The sequence below is a fragment of the Filicampus tigris genome, chromosome 6 (genome assembly GCF_054856515.1).
Source record: "Filicampus tigris isolate MCC_2025a chromosome 6, RoL_Ftig_1.0, whole genome shotgun sequence".
NCBI classification, from domain to species: Eukaryota; Metazoa; Chordata; class Actinopteri; order Syngnathiformes; family Syngnathidae; genus Filicampus; species Filicampus tigris.
This window is the reverse complement of record NC_141222.1, coordinates 8,905,667-8,920,887: the sequence shown is the minus strand read 5'-3', so window position 1 is coordinate 8,920,887 and position 15,221 is coordinate 8,905,667. Positions and strand designations below refer to the sequence as shown.

General features: G+C 42.1%; 1 protein-coding gene across 1 annotated transcript; it reads left to right on the top strand.

The window, feature by feature from the left end:
* The first annotated feature begins 1,272 nt into the window (after window positions 1-1,272).
* LOC147145664 (myeloid-associated differentiation marker-like protein 2) lies at window positions 1,273-4,889 on the top strand. Its single transcript, XM_086033812.1, has 2 exons — window positions 1,273-1,621; window positions 3,849-4,889. The coding sequence occupies exons 1-2, from the start codon at window positions 1,341-1,343 to the stop codon at window positions 4,501-4,503; spliced, it is 936 nt and encodes a 311-aa protein (XP_085889938.1). The 5' UTR covers window positions 1,273-1,340; the 3' UTR covers window positions 4,504-4,889.
* The last annotated feature ends 10,332 nt before the right edge of the window (window positions 4,890-15,221 follow it).

The window sequence follows — 15,221 nt, the reverse complement described above, 5'->3', positions numbered from 1 at the left end:
TTAGCCACCCCTGGCATATCTTAAAAACAGATATCTTACTATATTGTATGTATTTAAGCCAAAGGGGGAGTAATGACTTCAGAGTCTTAGTTTTTGAATTTCCAAGCCAGAAAGCCCTGAACTTTGCAGGAATTCTTGAAGAATTAATGAGGTCTGTACTTGTGTTAGAGCAGCGATGTCAAACTCATTTTCATCACAGTCCGCATCGTTATGCTTTCTCTCAGATGGCCGTTGCGCCTGTCAAATTGCATATTATTACATATTCACAATATCCCCATGCACTTGATCGCAAATTGCATTTGAAATTAGAAGTCACTGAAAAGGCAGCCACGCAAATATTTAAGTATGCAACTATTCTCAGGACATTGACTCGATTGCAACCGGACCGTCCTGGCTGTCTTAGAAGAAGTTCCGTCTCTCATCTGAGCAGGCTTCACCGGTTCATGCAAGAAGAGTTGGCTAGGTTTGCACCTGTCTCAGGTGTAGTGGGAATGAAATGAACTGGATGAATAAATGAGAATATTCATAGGTCTGCAGTTAATTTTACCAAGGCTTTTATTGGAGGAATAAATTTTAAAAGATAAATTACAATTTCGGTGCAGATTTTCGAGCAAAATGAAAAGAACAAAAAACAATAACAAAACTTATCATGCACAAAGGAATGAAAGCACAGAATCAAACCTGTTAAAAATGAATACGTCTGCTTCCTTCATTATGAAACATTGATCAATTGTTTGATTGGTGATATTCTTTCAGGGTTCAGTCGTGTAATTTTTAATCGTCCCTCCGATGTGTCTCCTTGGCTGGCACCCCCACGTACACACCCCTCACACTCATTAGGCCGTGACCCGTCCCAACCCTAAATAACTTCCATTCTGGTCTGACTGAGCCCCGGCATGCCATCCACACGGCACACGCTCTTTGCAAGGCAGCAAGTGTGTGAGGTCGAACGACATTTGAGAGCAGTCACATTTTGCCTTTGACTATTTTCTTTCTTTTGAAATGATCGACGAGCTTATCGTCACACAGAAGAACTTTTTGCTACAAGGGCCTGACTACTGTACATGGACTTGTGATCTCGGAGCGGATTGCAGACATTTTTCATTCTCCACGCGCTGATCACGAGGCGTCGAGAAGTGCGGAAAAATCAGCAGCGAAAACGGGGCACGACTCTTCACCGCGAGAATGCCCACTGGGAGATTTGCCTTCATAAAGAGCCAGACACCAAGGACGGAAAAGGTTTCAACATTAAATTCAGAGTGAAGGTTTAAAGTCGGACGTGATTTTAAAGAGCAGCGTGGCCTTCAGATTCCATTTGTATTCCGTTCAACCACCCGGTGATGGATTCGCAGGGCGGCCCGTACCTGAACATGAGGGCGCTCCTCTCCCCTCTCGGCGCCGCCCGCCTTTGCCAGCTGACAATGGGCTGTGCCGTGATCGCCATGGTGATCCACACGGCCGGTTACAGCGGTTCCCACGGCGTGTTCTGCATGGCCGTGTGGTGCTTCTGCTTTGCCATGTCGGTGGCGGTCTTCTTCTTGGATGCCACTCGTCTCTACAGCTGTCTGCCAATTTCCTGGGACAACCTCACCGTCACGTGTGCCGCCTTTGCCACACTCGTGTAAGTCACGTCAACGTTGCGACACTTGAAAACATGGACATCGGGGGGGGGGCCAAACATACTTTTGTTTTTTTACAAACTAAAATAACTCATTAGATACAAATATCTACTGCATCTATAACGGATGCACAAAAAATATTCTCAATATATAAAACATTTAATAAGGTAAATAGTGCTACAAAATGTTATGAATTGACATAGTGTTATTTTAAAAATACTGAGCAAACCAGTGTCATAGTAATTAATAGTTCATGACTATGTTGAACATAACAGATTGAATGAACTCCGCCGTGCTTGTCTTTCAAGAGAATAATTCAAATTGTTGTAGTCTGTTCGTGTGCCAGAAATATCCCAGTCCAATTTATTCTGTTTATCTCGTAATATGTTGTCATCGACTGCATTCCCTGAAACCCAAAAAGACAATTCCCAAATCAGAAACGGTTGTGTTTATTCTACAGGATAGATGATTGCAGTCGGTACATTTGAGGTACAGTTGGTTAAAAGAAAAAAAAAAAAAAATCAACATCCGTATTTGCTTGGGGCCAAGAATACGTTCTGGCTCTGAAGGAGTTGACTTTGCTTTTGCTTATGTATTTTCCAAGGCTTTGGGGAAAGAGCCTGCTTGAGGCAAAATGTTGACAGGAGTGATAAGAAACAAGTTTGGACTGAACTTTTTTTTTTTTAAAAAACGTTAAAAGTCACTGGTTTTACACAAGCATAAAGTGAATGTTTTGGAATTCAGGAGAAAGTCGAAGTACCTGGGGAAGAGCCACTGAAGCGCGGGTAGAACGCGCAAATTCCACACAGGAAGGCCGGACAAGATTCAAAGCTTGAACCTCGGAACTACGAGAGAGCCTTGCTAACCATGCACTCGCACATTGCTGCCCCAATGCAAATTCGAAATTTGGACATCCTGTCAGATTGTGTCAGAGAACAGGAATGAAGGGCTCAAAATCATATGGCCTGTGCTTGCATGGGAAATATTTTCCATTCATGAAATAAAACCAGACTAGAATTGAGGCGTTGGGTGTCGCAACACTCTTCCCCCACTTTTTTCGACGCTCACACTTTTCCCAAATATTGAGTATGTTTTGGGCCACTGAAAAAAAAAAAGAAAAGCAGGCCACAAATTGCCCATGGGCCATAGTTTTGACACCACTGATATAGAGAGCCCATGTGAAAAACACAATAATCAGAGGTGGGCATTTTACTCAAATTTGCGGCTCTGTCAATTGCCATCCTTCTGCAGCCCGAGTACCCTTCTGCCATCCGTCTATCTGTCTATTTGTTAAACAGGGCCAAATAGTAATCGCCTATTGGTCATGTCATCTTCCAAACCGCTTATCCTACATAAGGTCGCGGGGAGTTGCTGGAGCCTATCAATGGGCGAAGGCAGACTACACCCCGAACTGGTCGCCAGCCAGTCGCAGGGCACACATAGACACTGTCACTGCACACAACTCAGGCGTGTGTACCACTACACTATCAGGGACCCGCCTATTGGTCAGTCTGTCTATTATTTTAAACATGCTCCCGTCTTACCCTCCACGGCAGCTCACCTGTTTTCTGAAGCTGAGCCATGATTGGTCGTTATCTGAGCCCTGAGCAACTGTGATGTCATTGTCAGTCGACAGAAGTGACAAAATGGCCGGCCCCTGAGATAGCTAAAAATGGCACAAATGCAATATTAATCAGAATGCCTTGTTTCAAATAGTTGGCCTGCATAGAACATATTCTTGTGTCTTCACTAGTCTCAACACGGCATTCTGATTAATATTGCGTTTGTCAGATGAGTTAAGCATCAAAATCCACCTGTTTTTAGCCATTTTGTCACTTCTGTCGACTGAAAATGATATCATAGTTGCTCAGGTAACGACCAATCAAGGCTCACTTGTTTTCTGAAGTTGAGTGAAGCAGAAAGCAGTGTTTGGACTAGTGGGCCTGCATAGAACATTTGTAAAAAAAAAAAAAAAAAATAGAAAATTGGGGTTGCCTTTGTCTTCAACCTCAGTGCTGGTACAGTACCACGTTGTGTCACAGTATCATTTTTAGGAGGATTTACAGCAGTACCACTGGTATTAAAGGATGATTATGATAAAAATCTGTGATACAGATTTATTCCATATGATATGAACCACGATAAAGCGAGGCTTCACTTTACATTATGTGTTTGTTTTCATGACGCCATACTGCACGCACGTCTACATCCCCTCGTGTTTATTTGCAGGTATGTGACGGCCTCGGTGGTCTACCCCCTCTTCTTCGTCCGATCGGAGTGTCCCTACGCCGGCTGCCACGTGCGCAATTTCCGCATGGCGGTCACCGTCTGCTCCATCCTGGGCACTCTGGCCTACGGGGCCGAGGTGGCCCTGTGCCGAGCCAGACCGGGCCAGGCCGTGGCGGGCTACATGGCCACGGTCTCCGGCCTCCTCAAAGTGGTCCAAGGCTTCGTGGCCTGCATCATCTTTGGCGCCCTGGCCAACGGGAGCCAGTATTCCCTCTACGCCGCCACCATCTACTGCGTGGCGGTCTACGCTTTCTGCTTTACTCTGACTGCGCTGGTGGTCATCATGACGGTGTGCGGGCGCACCAAGTCGCTGCGCTGCATGGCCTTTGATCGCTTCGTGGTGGTGTGCACGCTGCTGGAGGTGCTGCTCTACCTGAGCGCATCGGTGGTGTGGCCCGTGTTCTGCTTCGACACCAAATACGGCTCACCCTGGCGACCGTCCTCGTGTCCTCAAGGGAAATGTCCATGGGACAGCAAAGTGGTGGTGGCCGTTTTCTCCTTTGTCAACTTGGCGCTGTACGTCGCGGACCTCGTCTACTCGCAGAGGATACGATTTGTCTCTTCACATTTGGCCAACGCCCCACGCCGGCCATAACATTCGGGAGTAGGGAGGTGGCTTAGAACATTTAGCTTTTTTTTTTTTTTTTTTACATTTTGTTGCTGGAGGTTGCTCAAAACAACGTACCTCAAAGGTGAAGTTTTGGAAAATATTACCTCTATTCATGGTTGCCGCCAAGTATTTTGGCCCCTCAAATGGCGCAAATTAAAAATTCTATTTTCTAGGTCCCCTTTCAATCATGGGCCCATAAAGTCGTCATCATCAAGCTCGGACAACGAAAGCTCCAAAGGGCAATCCGTTATTTCCAACTTTAATGCAATCTCCAATGCAAAATCACATACCGTTAAGTCACATTATGAACCAACTTCTAAGACAATGACGTGTGTTCAAAAGACATTTAGTCTGCCGGGCAGAGAATCGGTCAACACGCATCTGCGTAGTGTGACATCAAGTGACATTTAGACGTCCTGGACATGCATGCCTATCACAGGGGTCATTTTGACAACATTGATCGTGAAACTTTTCAGGAACCTGAAAGGTAAATCTTCCGTTTTTTCACTATGGATGTTCTCCGGAATGTGAACTTGGAATGTAACCAACACGTGTGCTTGACCACACCCCAACAAAGTTGCAGCTTGGTCCTTTGAACTGACCCCTCCTGCCCTCCGAGGGGATAAGGCTGATGAGAAACCTCACCCAAGCGGTCGCTTGGTATGTGCTGTCACATAAATTTTGAACAGGGAGCTCATGTTTCCTTTTGTATCCTCCCGATCAAAATAATGCATACAAGTGTGGAATATAAATAGTACATCTGCTACTGGCATCCGTGGTATGGCTGTTATTTGAAAAACTAATGCCAGGTGATAGAAATGTTACGGCCAAAAATAAACACACACGGCTTTCTGCACAGCAGTCAGGTAAAAAAAAAAAAAAAAAAATGAAATAAAATAGCCAAAGTTTAAATACACAACATTCATGATTGCACAATTTAAATATGGTCAGTTGACACAAATGAAATGTTTGCACAGACTTTGAAAGTGAACTCGCAGGCACAACACAATGATCATGTAACTGTTTAAAGTCTGCGTGCAGATTCACGCAAAACGTTTCAACTCCAACTTCAGCAGGATCTTCACACACACATACTCTGTAGTTGTGGTGACAGGTTTACATGTCATGTTTTGGGCTATTGCTGATTCATTTCATCCGTTCTTTTTTTTTTCAGTATAACATCTTCAATGAGTTTTAAAAAACAGAATTGGGTGCACAAGTTTGAAATTTGTGTTTTGGTATGCATGAAAAAATCATACCATTCCACTATAATTCCCCAGGTAAGCTCAAGTTTCAATTTGAGCTGACGGTCTTTGTAGCTTGTACAAGGGACTTAAAGCGGAAGTCAACCCAAATATATTTTTTTCAAGAACGGCTCACATTCAGGAAACAGGTCAGCCGTGATTGGTCGTTGTGAGCAGTTGTGATTTTCAGTCGACAGAAGACAAAATGGCCGCCCCCAGAGATGGCTAAAAAGTGCAAAAGTGCATTTTGCTGCTTAACTTATATTTCACAAGGGCAAAATTAATCAGAATGCCGTGTTTCAACTAGTGGGCCTGCTCGAAACATATTCTTGAAAAAAATATGTTTGGGTTGACTTTCGTTTTAAAGACCTTGTGTGATGTAAACTTGGCCAACTATCGTTTGAGTAATACTAACACCGGAGCCAACGATCTATGCTATGAGCTGGCATGACTGTGGATGAATGAACATTTTCCTCTTGGAAAACTGCTAATCAAGTCAGTCTTAGATTAGATTAGATTCACCTGCATTTTATGATTTATTAAATATACCTTAGTTGTGCCTATCAGTTCTATCACAACCAACCCAGTATAACGTACGTGGCTCTCAGTGCTAGCAGAACATATGGAACAAATACAGGTAATCTCAACGTGTGTAATTTACAGCAGCATTGGATTTCAAACAATAATGCTAGGTTAATAATCGTAGCTTAGTTAGCTTGTCAGTGGGTCTCATCTCCACTCCATGTCCGGTCGTTCGGGCGCAACGTTTTCATCACGCTGAGCATTTGGCTCGTACATGTACTGTTCAACATGCATTATGACAACAACCTCCTCCTGGTCCCCAAACACCTGGATCCCCTCAGAAAAATTCGAAATATCGCTTTCTGAGTCCGTTTCTGAGTGGCTTTGTACACTTTCCCCATTGACCGATGCCATCGTCGTTCATCTAATGACGTCGCACTTCCGGTTTCGAGCTTGTCATCCTCTCACTTCGGAAAAACTGTGATTTTGTCAAATATACCAAATACAAATGATTTTTTTCATGCTCTATTTTTTGTATCATGTTTAATTACTTTGCTTGGATTTCTTTTGGCATTTTCTGAAATTAGTTCACATTTGGTCTTTAATATTCGACCACTCGTCTGGGCCGAGGGTATAGAGTTCATTTCATTGATTGGTTCCCTGGCACCGATCTGACATTGAAGCGTAACCCACATACTGTTTGATCAATAGGGTTGAAGTCAGGTCGTTGGGAAGGCCATTTCAGAAATTTAAAGTTCGTCTGCTATATCTATCCCAAAATGAGTTTGAATGTGTGTTTGGGATCATTGTCCTATTGGACCCAGATGCTTGACAGTTGGTACAATGCTCTTTTGGAATGCCTCCTCCCATTGTATTGTCAATGTGACCATGCAAGTAGCTCATTCTTATGAATCTCATCTGAGCATAACAGTACTGCGAGTGTAACGTTCTCACTGCATCGGTGTACTGTATATTGTAATGTATAACGCCACATTACATGACACTCTCCGTCTCACAGTGCTGCCTCAAGACTGAGCAAACAGGTCCAGCGAAGACTGGCTGCTTTATTTATCCAAATCTGTCTCCGTTTTGAGAAAGCTCCATCACACCTTTAAACAGCGCCATTGTTTTGTCAACTACTTACACAAATAGTGTGCATATTATTCAGGAAAAGTTGTAAAAATGATGTGGTTTTTTTTTTTCTTTTCAAATCCAAACATTAAATTGGTGTTGCTAACCATTTCCAGCTTAAAGGTGTGCCACTTCCGAAACGGACTTTCTTGTGATAAATCCCACAGGGATATTTCCCATTAGAGGCAACTCTTGCATCACTTGCGCATCCATCCGAAATGACTGAATGAAGAGATGGAGCATCAGTGCAATACAGAGAGACACCTAGCAATAAAAATCAGGAACATTGGCCATGCTAGCACTGACAGCAAAACAATGACTTGTTGCCTCAATTTAAAGAAGGGCATATTTATTTTATGGTCAGGTGCCTGCATTTTTCAATGCAATATTCTCAGAAGCACTAAGACATCCAAGTGCACTGAGAGCTGTATTATATAGACGACTGTATCCCCATGATTGTCCACAATGATAGAAAAATAATTGAACTACAATAGAACATGCACATTCCTTATCCCCCACTGCCCCTCCGACAACGTCAATATGCAAATTCTTCCTTTTGTTGGTCGTTACCTGAGCCCTGAGCAGTTGTGATGTCATTTTCCAACGACATAAGTGACAAAACGGCCGCCCCCAGAGATGGCTAAAAATGGGTGGATTAACTCTTATTCCACAAACGCAATATTTATCAGAATGCCTTGTTTCAACTAGTGGGCTTGGATAGAACATATTCTTGAAAACACATGTTTGGGTTGACTTCCACTTTAAACTTCAAAGTAATTGTTTTCCTACAACTTACAGCAAGGGTGTCAAACTAATTTTTGTCGCAGGCCACATCGCAGTTTTGGTGTCCCTCAGAGGGCCGTTACAACTGTGAACTGATGTAAATGTATGGTTGCCTTATTTCAACACCTATACACAACAAATTGATGGATAACAAGTTTTGAAATCATCAGCCAGTAAATAGTTTGCTAAACTATGTTTCAATTTATTTTAAAGGAGGGATCAGTAACAAATGCTTGAAATATCTCATATGGACTGTAAAAAGTGAAGACAATTTGAAAGAAATATGTCAAGTCAACACACATGATTTGCAGAAACAGACAGAAAGTAACCTAGACTTTGGCCAACTTTACATCATCCGCAAGTGGAGATCTTCTTCTCCTTCCTTATAAAGTTCGCACCGAACTCCTGCACGGACTCCAGCGAGTCCGTTATTGCTTCTGCCATGTGCCTCTCCTGCGCTGAATTTAAAGGGAATGAGGGGAGCCGCTTTGATTGTCTGTATATTGGTATACACAACAACACCATTTGCATTAAGTCCTACCTCTGCCATGAATGTTATGTTTTTGGAATGTGTTATGTTCATTACACGCTAGTAGCAAGTTGCAAAAGCCATGAATATCAGTGTAACCTTCTGAATGTCTTTGAAAGCAAAAGACACTTATTTTGTACTCTGGACAGAGAGATAACATTTTTGGTCTTTTCTTCTGACGGTGAACGTGCACATCATCTTGTCTTGTACTTGCCATGGGAACAAACACTTCAACACCACCTAGGGCCTAATCACTGCCAGAAACAAATTGTTGTGATCATTTTGCGTAGGCTTACCTGTCAAATGTGTGCCAAACTGAAGGGGAAAAGGGTTGTCTTCTGTGGTGTTCTCTCCCCACCAAAAAATAAAGAATGCTGTCACACATTGGCACTCGGAGTGGAGTCTGAGTGATAATTACAACAAGGAGGCCAATGGATTTGTGAGATTCAGTGCATTGCGAAATATGCCCAATTTCTACAAATGACACTTAGAAACCTGTTTCGTTTACTGCACCATTACGCTGTTATTAATGCTTGAACTTGTACCGTATTTATAATTAAAGGGAGAGTAAGTAATTAGTCATTCAGTTTATCATCACTTATGACAGTTATTTTCTTTGGCAACCAGGCAGTTGTGTCAGGGCCCTGTGAATTCTGCCCAGCAACAGGCGCCATACAGCAATTTCAATTTTTACAATTTTGAACTGAATTAGAATTTTTTCAAAACTGGATTTAAGAAGAAGAAAAAAAAAAAGCACACGAGTACAGTTGTTTTGCTGCTATAAAAGCACCACTTACTGAGACAGGTTTACTTCATTTCTTTATTTCAAGACCGCTCTTCAGATATCATGAAGCTTCTCCTTAGCACATTGACGTTCTAATTGGATCTGTGCGGTTATATTTTAAAGTGTGGCAGCACAAGTTGCATTTGCAACACTAATCCCGCTTTACACCAAATTGGTCTTTTTTTTTTTTTTTTAGACCTGTCGATATCGCAATCCCACCGATCAAAGGAAAGCTTCAAACCTGAGTGGCCTAAAAACAAAAATGTCTTCATTACAAATAGAAATGAAGTTGGCGAGGCCAAGCCTCCTGTAATGAAATAAAAAGTCAAGTAAACCTGAAAATAAGTTTTTAATTTTCATACTTGTGCAAACGTTCCCCACCCCATTTCATTTCAGTCTCTCTATGTAACTGCTTCAGGGCAAAACTATGAACTTAAGGAATTTGAGTAATCAGCCCATGCTAATAATGCAAGTGGACTGTCTGTGTTCTAACCCCCCTACAGCCGCTGTTATCAATGCTGCTTTTCTATTAAATGAAGAAAAACTTGACGTCAAGTCAAAACCAAGACATCAGCCAAACGGGAAAAAAAAAGAATCCTCCAGAGCCACATAAAACGGTCCATCAAGCGTTCACAGGATGAATCGCGCTCGGCATGACAAATAACACATTTCACGTGTAAAATTGAGTGTATGAATTGAAAAAGAACTTGGCTATTTTACTTATTCTGCACATACTGTTCTTGCAGTGTCTATTAGAAAACACTTTCTCCCATGCATCTTAATCAGTGTCAGCCAAATCAAGCAATCATGTCTGAAGATTTTAACCAAAAAAGATGTCCACTTCATGTGGGTGAAAATCTACGAGTGTATTTTTGTGAAGACGGAAAGGATCGTAACAGCTGGTGCTTTTTGGAGGCCAACCCCGGGGTGTGCTCTCTGCTTTTTATAGATGTGAGCAATAAGCAATCCTTCAGCCTGCATTCCTGTCCAGTAGCACGGTGTGAAAATAGATGTGAAAGTCGGCCACGCAGAGGTGACTTCATTTCACACACAAGGGAGGACCTGTCTCAATCACATGTGCACTTTGAGAGTGAAACACCAAACTGACAGTTAGAGGGAGATAGAAAATTGTTCAACACCTGAGAAGTGGATGAGCCTGAATTAAAATATGAATAGACAAACATTCATTCATATCTACGGACAATTTGGAGTCTTCAATTAAGCCAACGCGCATGTTTTTGGAATGTCGAGGAGAAAGTGGAGTACCTGGAGAAAACCCAGGCAGTCTCAAGTATACGGAGAAACATGCAAAATCCACACAGGAAGGCCGGTGGTGAGATTTAAAAGACTGATGGACCCAAGGCAGTGTTTCTTAACCTTGTTGGAGGTACTGAACCCCACAAGTTTTATTCGTACGTGAGGCAAACCGTTCATAATTGTAAAGATACAATGTGTTCTTTTTCTAATTCAAAACATAGGTATTTGTGATATCCGTTCACAAAATGAACCGTTCATCAGATGCACACAAACAAGCTCAATAAAAACCAAGAAATCATGAATTTCACTGAATGGATATTCACTGCAAATCAACGAAACTTTTGCTTACAAAGATAAATTCGGGAATACTCAGCTTCACCTTGCCAAGAACCACTACCATCATTTTTTTTTAACCAAGTCTGTTTTCTTCAATTTTATGTCTACCATCCCAGATACGTTGTAGCTAACAGTACGAGTATGACAACGGCTTTCTAAGATTTGGTTAGGCCAAAAGGCTGAAAGAGTTGTTGTTGTGAAGAGTTGTCACAAATCCCACGAGTGGGGCGAACGGAAGTGACGCACAAACGGACCTCCACTGAACCCCTGAGACTGGCTCACAGTACCCCTGGGGTTCAATCGAATCCAGGTTAAGAACCACTGACCCAAGGTTCTCGTGTGGTCAGCACGAAAAGAAAAACAAAATCATCATCACGGGTTGAGATTTAAAACCACAGCCTCTCAACTGTGAGTCAAACGTAATAACCTCTAGTTCACCGTGCTGCGCCTTAGAAAATAATATTTTCGGTTTGTGGCGATGAAATGCTGGGGCCCAAAGTGATCATGGGCCCCTAATCCTCGGTAGTACCGCTGGAGCTGGAGCCAATCATCCTAGCTGACATCAGGCAAAACGCACTCTGGACTGCATGGTGGCCACTCCACAGGGCAGATACTCTATAAAGTTAGACAACCATTCACATTCACTGTCACTGACTTATTGGAAAGTTGCTTCAGCATTTATTTGATGTCCTTGACATCTAGTTAAAAGTCCATGGACAAGTGCACTCTTTGCACTCACTCGAAAGAAAATTCGGCGCATTAGTAGAACAACTGTCTCATTAGTATTTATTTGAAGGGACAGTGCAAGTAGATGAATGTCATGAACAAAATACAGATGTAAACAAGCCAGATGATAGCCAGGCTGATGTCCATCTGTTGTACCCAGGCAGATGTTCCCTAAAATAAAAAAAATATACAAACATAATCACAATAAAGATAATCGTGTCGTAAAAACAAATGCAAATATGTAGATTAACAAATAAAGTGCAACGTGCAAATGTTCAGAACGACATTCAAGAAAGGAAGTTTCGCAATGCACGCGCACGCGCGCACGCACACACACACTCATCCTAATCCAACGAATCCCGCTAACCATTACCCCTAGTTTAGGAAATAAATAGCTCTTGAAATAATAATTCGGATAGTAATTTTTGAAAGTGTGTACAAGACTGGTTTGACAACCGCCAGTGTTTTCGCTTTATTTTAAAGGAAGTGTAAGTGGGGCACTCTCTAACTGTCAGTGGTAGGCTGTTCCACAATTTCCCACCCGTGATGGACAGAGCTGCCTGACCGAAAGTGGTTCACCTGTAACTATAAAGGATTGCACAGTCTCCTCTCTCTACAGCTCTTGTTAACCTGGCTGAGGATTGAATATTTTATGAATTTCTTTTTTTAGTGGAGGAGGGGCCAGGTCGAGTAATGTTTTGTCCACTTTAGATTTACGACTTGCTCTCTTCCCACAAAACACGTCAGAGTCCAACAAATGAAAAATCCTATTTTGTCAAAATGTTAAATGTATTGGTAAATGGAGTGCACATATACAGATTTTTATCTTCTTCATATATTCACTTATATATCACTTATCTCATTCAAACGTATTAAACTGTAGCCTACACTGGTGCGTTGATGTGGCATAGGCTAAAACCGACGGAAAGGTTTTCCTTTTTAGTTTAGAATAACTGACTTTTGATCTCCATGTTACGCTGCCATAACATGGCCAAAGGCAGAATCCAGGATTTTGTTTCTATTTGGTCCAATTTTAAATCCATCCCCATGAGTGTTGCATGGGATACCGGTACCAGAACAGTACCATGATTTTTCGGATATGTGAATGGCATCCAAACATTCCTCTCTGACGACAATACCCGTTCTGACTCCAATCAGAAAATTCTGATCAGAGAATTCGGATTCGGTGTTCGTTTTCAGTGGCCAATCTGCAACTCAATTTGAGTCACCACCGATTCGTGCATAGCCCTAGTTATTAGTCATGTTTTTCCACTAATAGTGCCAGTTTGGGCTACTAGTACACAGTTAAACCTTACAGCTACGGTGCTGCACTAGTCGGGCCTAATAGTATGCATGTGTCACCCTGTAGTGGCCTGCTGGACTCTACTAGTGGGACCAAAATGCCCTCTAGTAGTTTTGCCAAATTTGACCGGTGTGCAGAAATGGTGGAAGGCAGAAGCGGGAAAGAAACATTGTTAGTGAGACAGTCAATCTGCCAGTGCACGGAATTGTCTTACAACGATCTTGAGCAGGATATCAAATAACTGCTCAAATGGGAACGCTGCCTATACATAAGTCAGGCGAACCATGACACAGAATGTGACTATTTTTCAGTCATGGCAGTGGGAGTTGACTGTGTTAGTAAATGACACACGCTGTACCATGAACAATTAATAGCTTAATAGGAAGACCATTGTGTTCTTCGGTCACGGCAGCACAAGGTGGAATGCATCAGAACAGGTTGGGCGTGGGTGTGGATTTTTATGTTGAGCAATGGATGTGGTACATATGTGAAGTAAGGTACAGTATTTGTCACACACGCCTCACAACTCACTCACATATTGATTTTATCTTGTGTTACTGCTCATTTTGCAGCACTCTTTATACTGTATACAGTTAGTCGTGACTCAGGGGGCAAAAGTATTCACGCATTGTACTTTAGTGCTGATACTTATGTCAAAAATGACTCGTAAAAGTAATGCACTTCTTTTTAAGTTCAAGTTTAAAAGTAGAGACTGCAGAAGTAAAAATGAAATTTTTTTTTTTACTATCAAATATATAGCTGGTTTGGTGGTGGTGCGATAGCCCCAAAGAGTAAGTTATGTCACATTTCTTTTTTTTTTTTTATCAAAGTAAAGAGCTATTTAGCATAGGCAGAGTTGGTTTTGCTATCAAAATGAGTACCCAAAGCTTAGCTAATGTGGGGAACTGACTAACAAAATGCAACTGAAAAAAATACACCTTGCCTGTGTGTTTTTTTTGGATTAGAAAGCTGATTTCTGGAAAAACAGAAAATGGTGGTTTTGAGGCTGGCAAAAGACAAAACGCATACACTATCATTCTTGGTGCCTACAACATTAATCGTGCCAAAATTGTATTACCCTATTATAAAATTTCTAAGAACAAACTAGTCATTAATTACATGCAAGTTCTGGAAAATAATAGGACACATATTCATATTCATTTCTATTATTTTTAAAATTTTAAACACTTTTCTAAGAACTCTTTGCATGCTGCTCGGTCCAAACATTTTGCTTATTCAGTGGTGAAAAGAAGAGGTTGGAGAAGGAGGGATGGCTGCTCCATTCTGAGCAATCTATTTAGCTGGTATTGAGGGTTAACCAAATCTCCAAAAATAATGCCATGGATGGGGGATACTCCAGGTGGCAAATGCAGGTCCGGAAAATGAAAAGCTTGCCACAGTTTGGCAGGTGCTTCTACTCAATGGGCATGTAAACTAGCTAACTTACCTGCCGGTTGTGTATAAGCACCTGTGGCCAAACATTTGCCACCTCTGGGAAATACATGTACCTTGTTTCTCGATTCTCTTGAGTCATTTTCATTGTTGCTCCCTGGTTTACGTTCCTCCATGTGGGTGCTCACCCCCCAAACCCCGTCCCCCTGCCCCGCCTCCATTTAAGTACCCAAGATCTAAATCAAATCAAGTGCACTAGTAGAATGACTAGGGCACACTATCAGACTGATTCTACCTCCCGTGATGTTTTGTCCACGACTGCCACTCCCGTTTGACATTTCTGCAAGCTGGCAGTATTACTAAAGCACATTAACAGAATTCCCAGGGCGCAATAGTATAATAACTACATGTAACTAGAAGGGCAAAACTGTGCATCTGTGTGCAACTAATGACATTATAAAATCATGCTAGTTAACATCTAGCACAGTGCCCAAGTCCAGTCCTCGAGAACCCCTATGCAGCCTCTTTTACATCTTTCCCTCTTCAAACACAACTGATTCAAATGATCAGGATCATTATATAGGCTTCTGCAAAGCTTGCTGATGAGCTGATCATTTTAATCAAGTGGAATAGAGAAACGTGTGAAACAGGCTGGATAGGGGCTCTCGATGACCAGACTCAGGCACCCCTGATCTA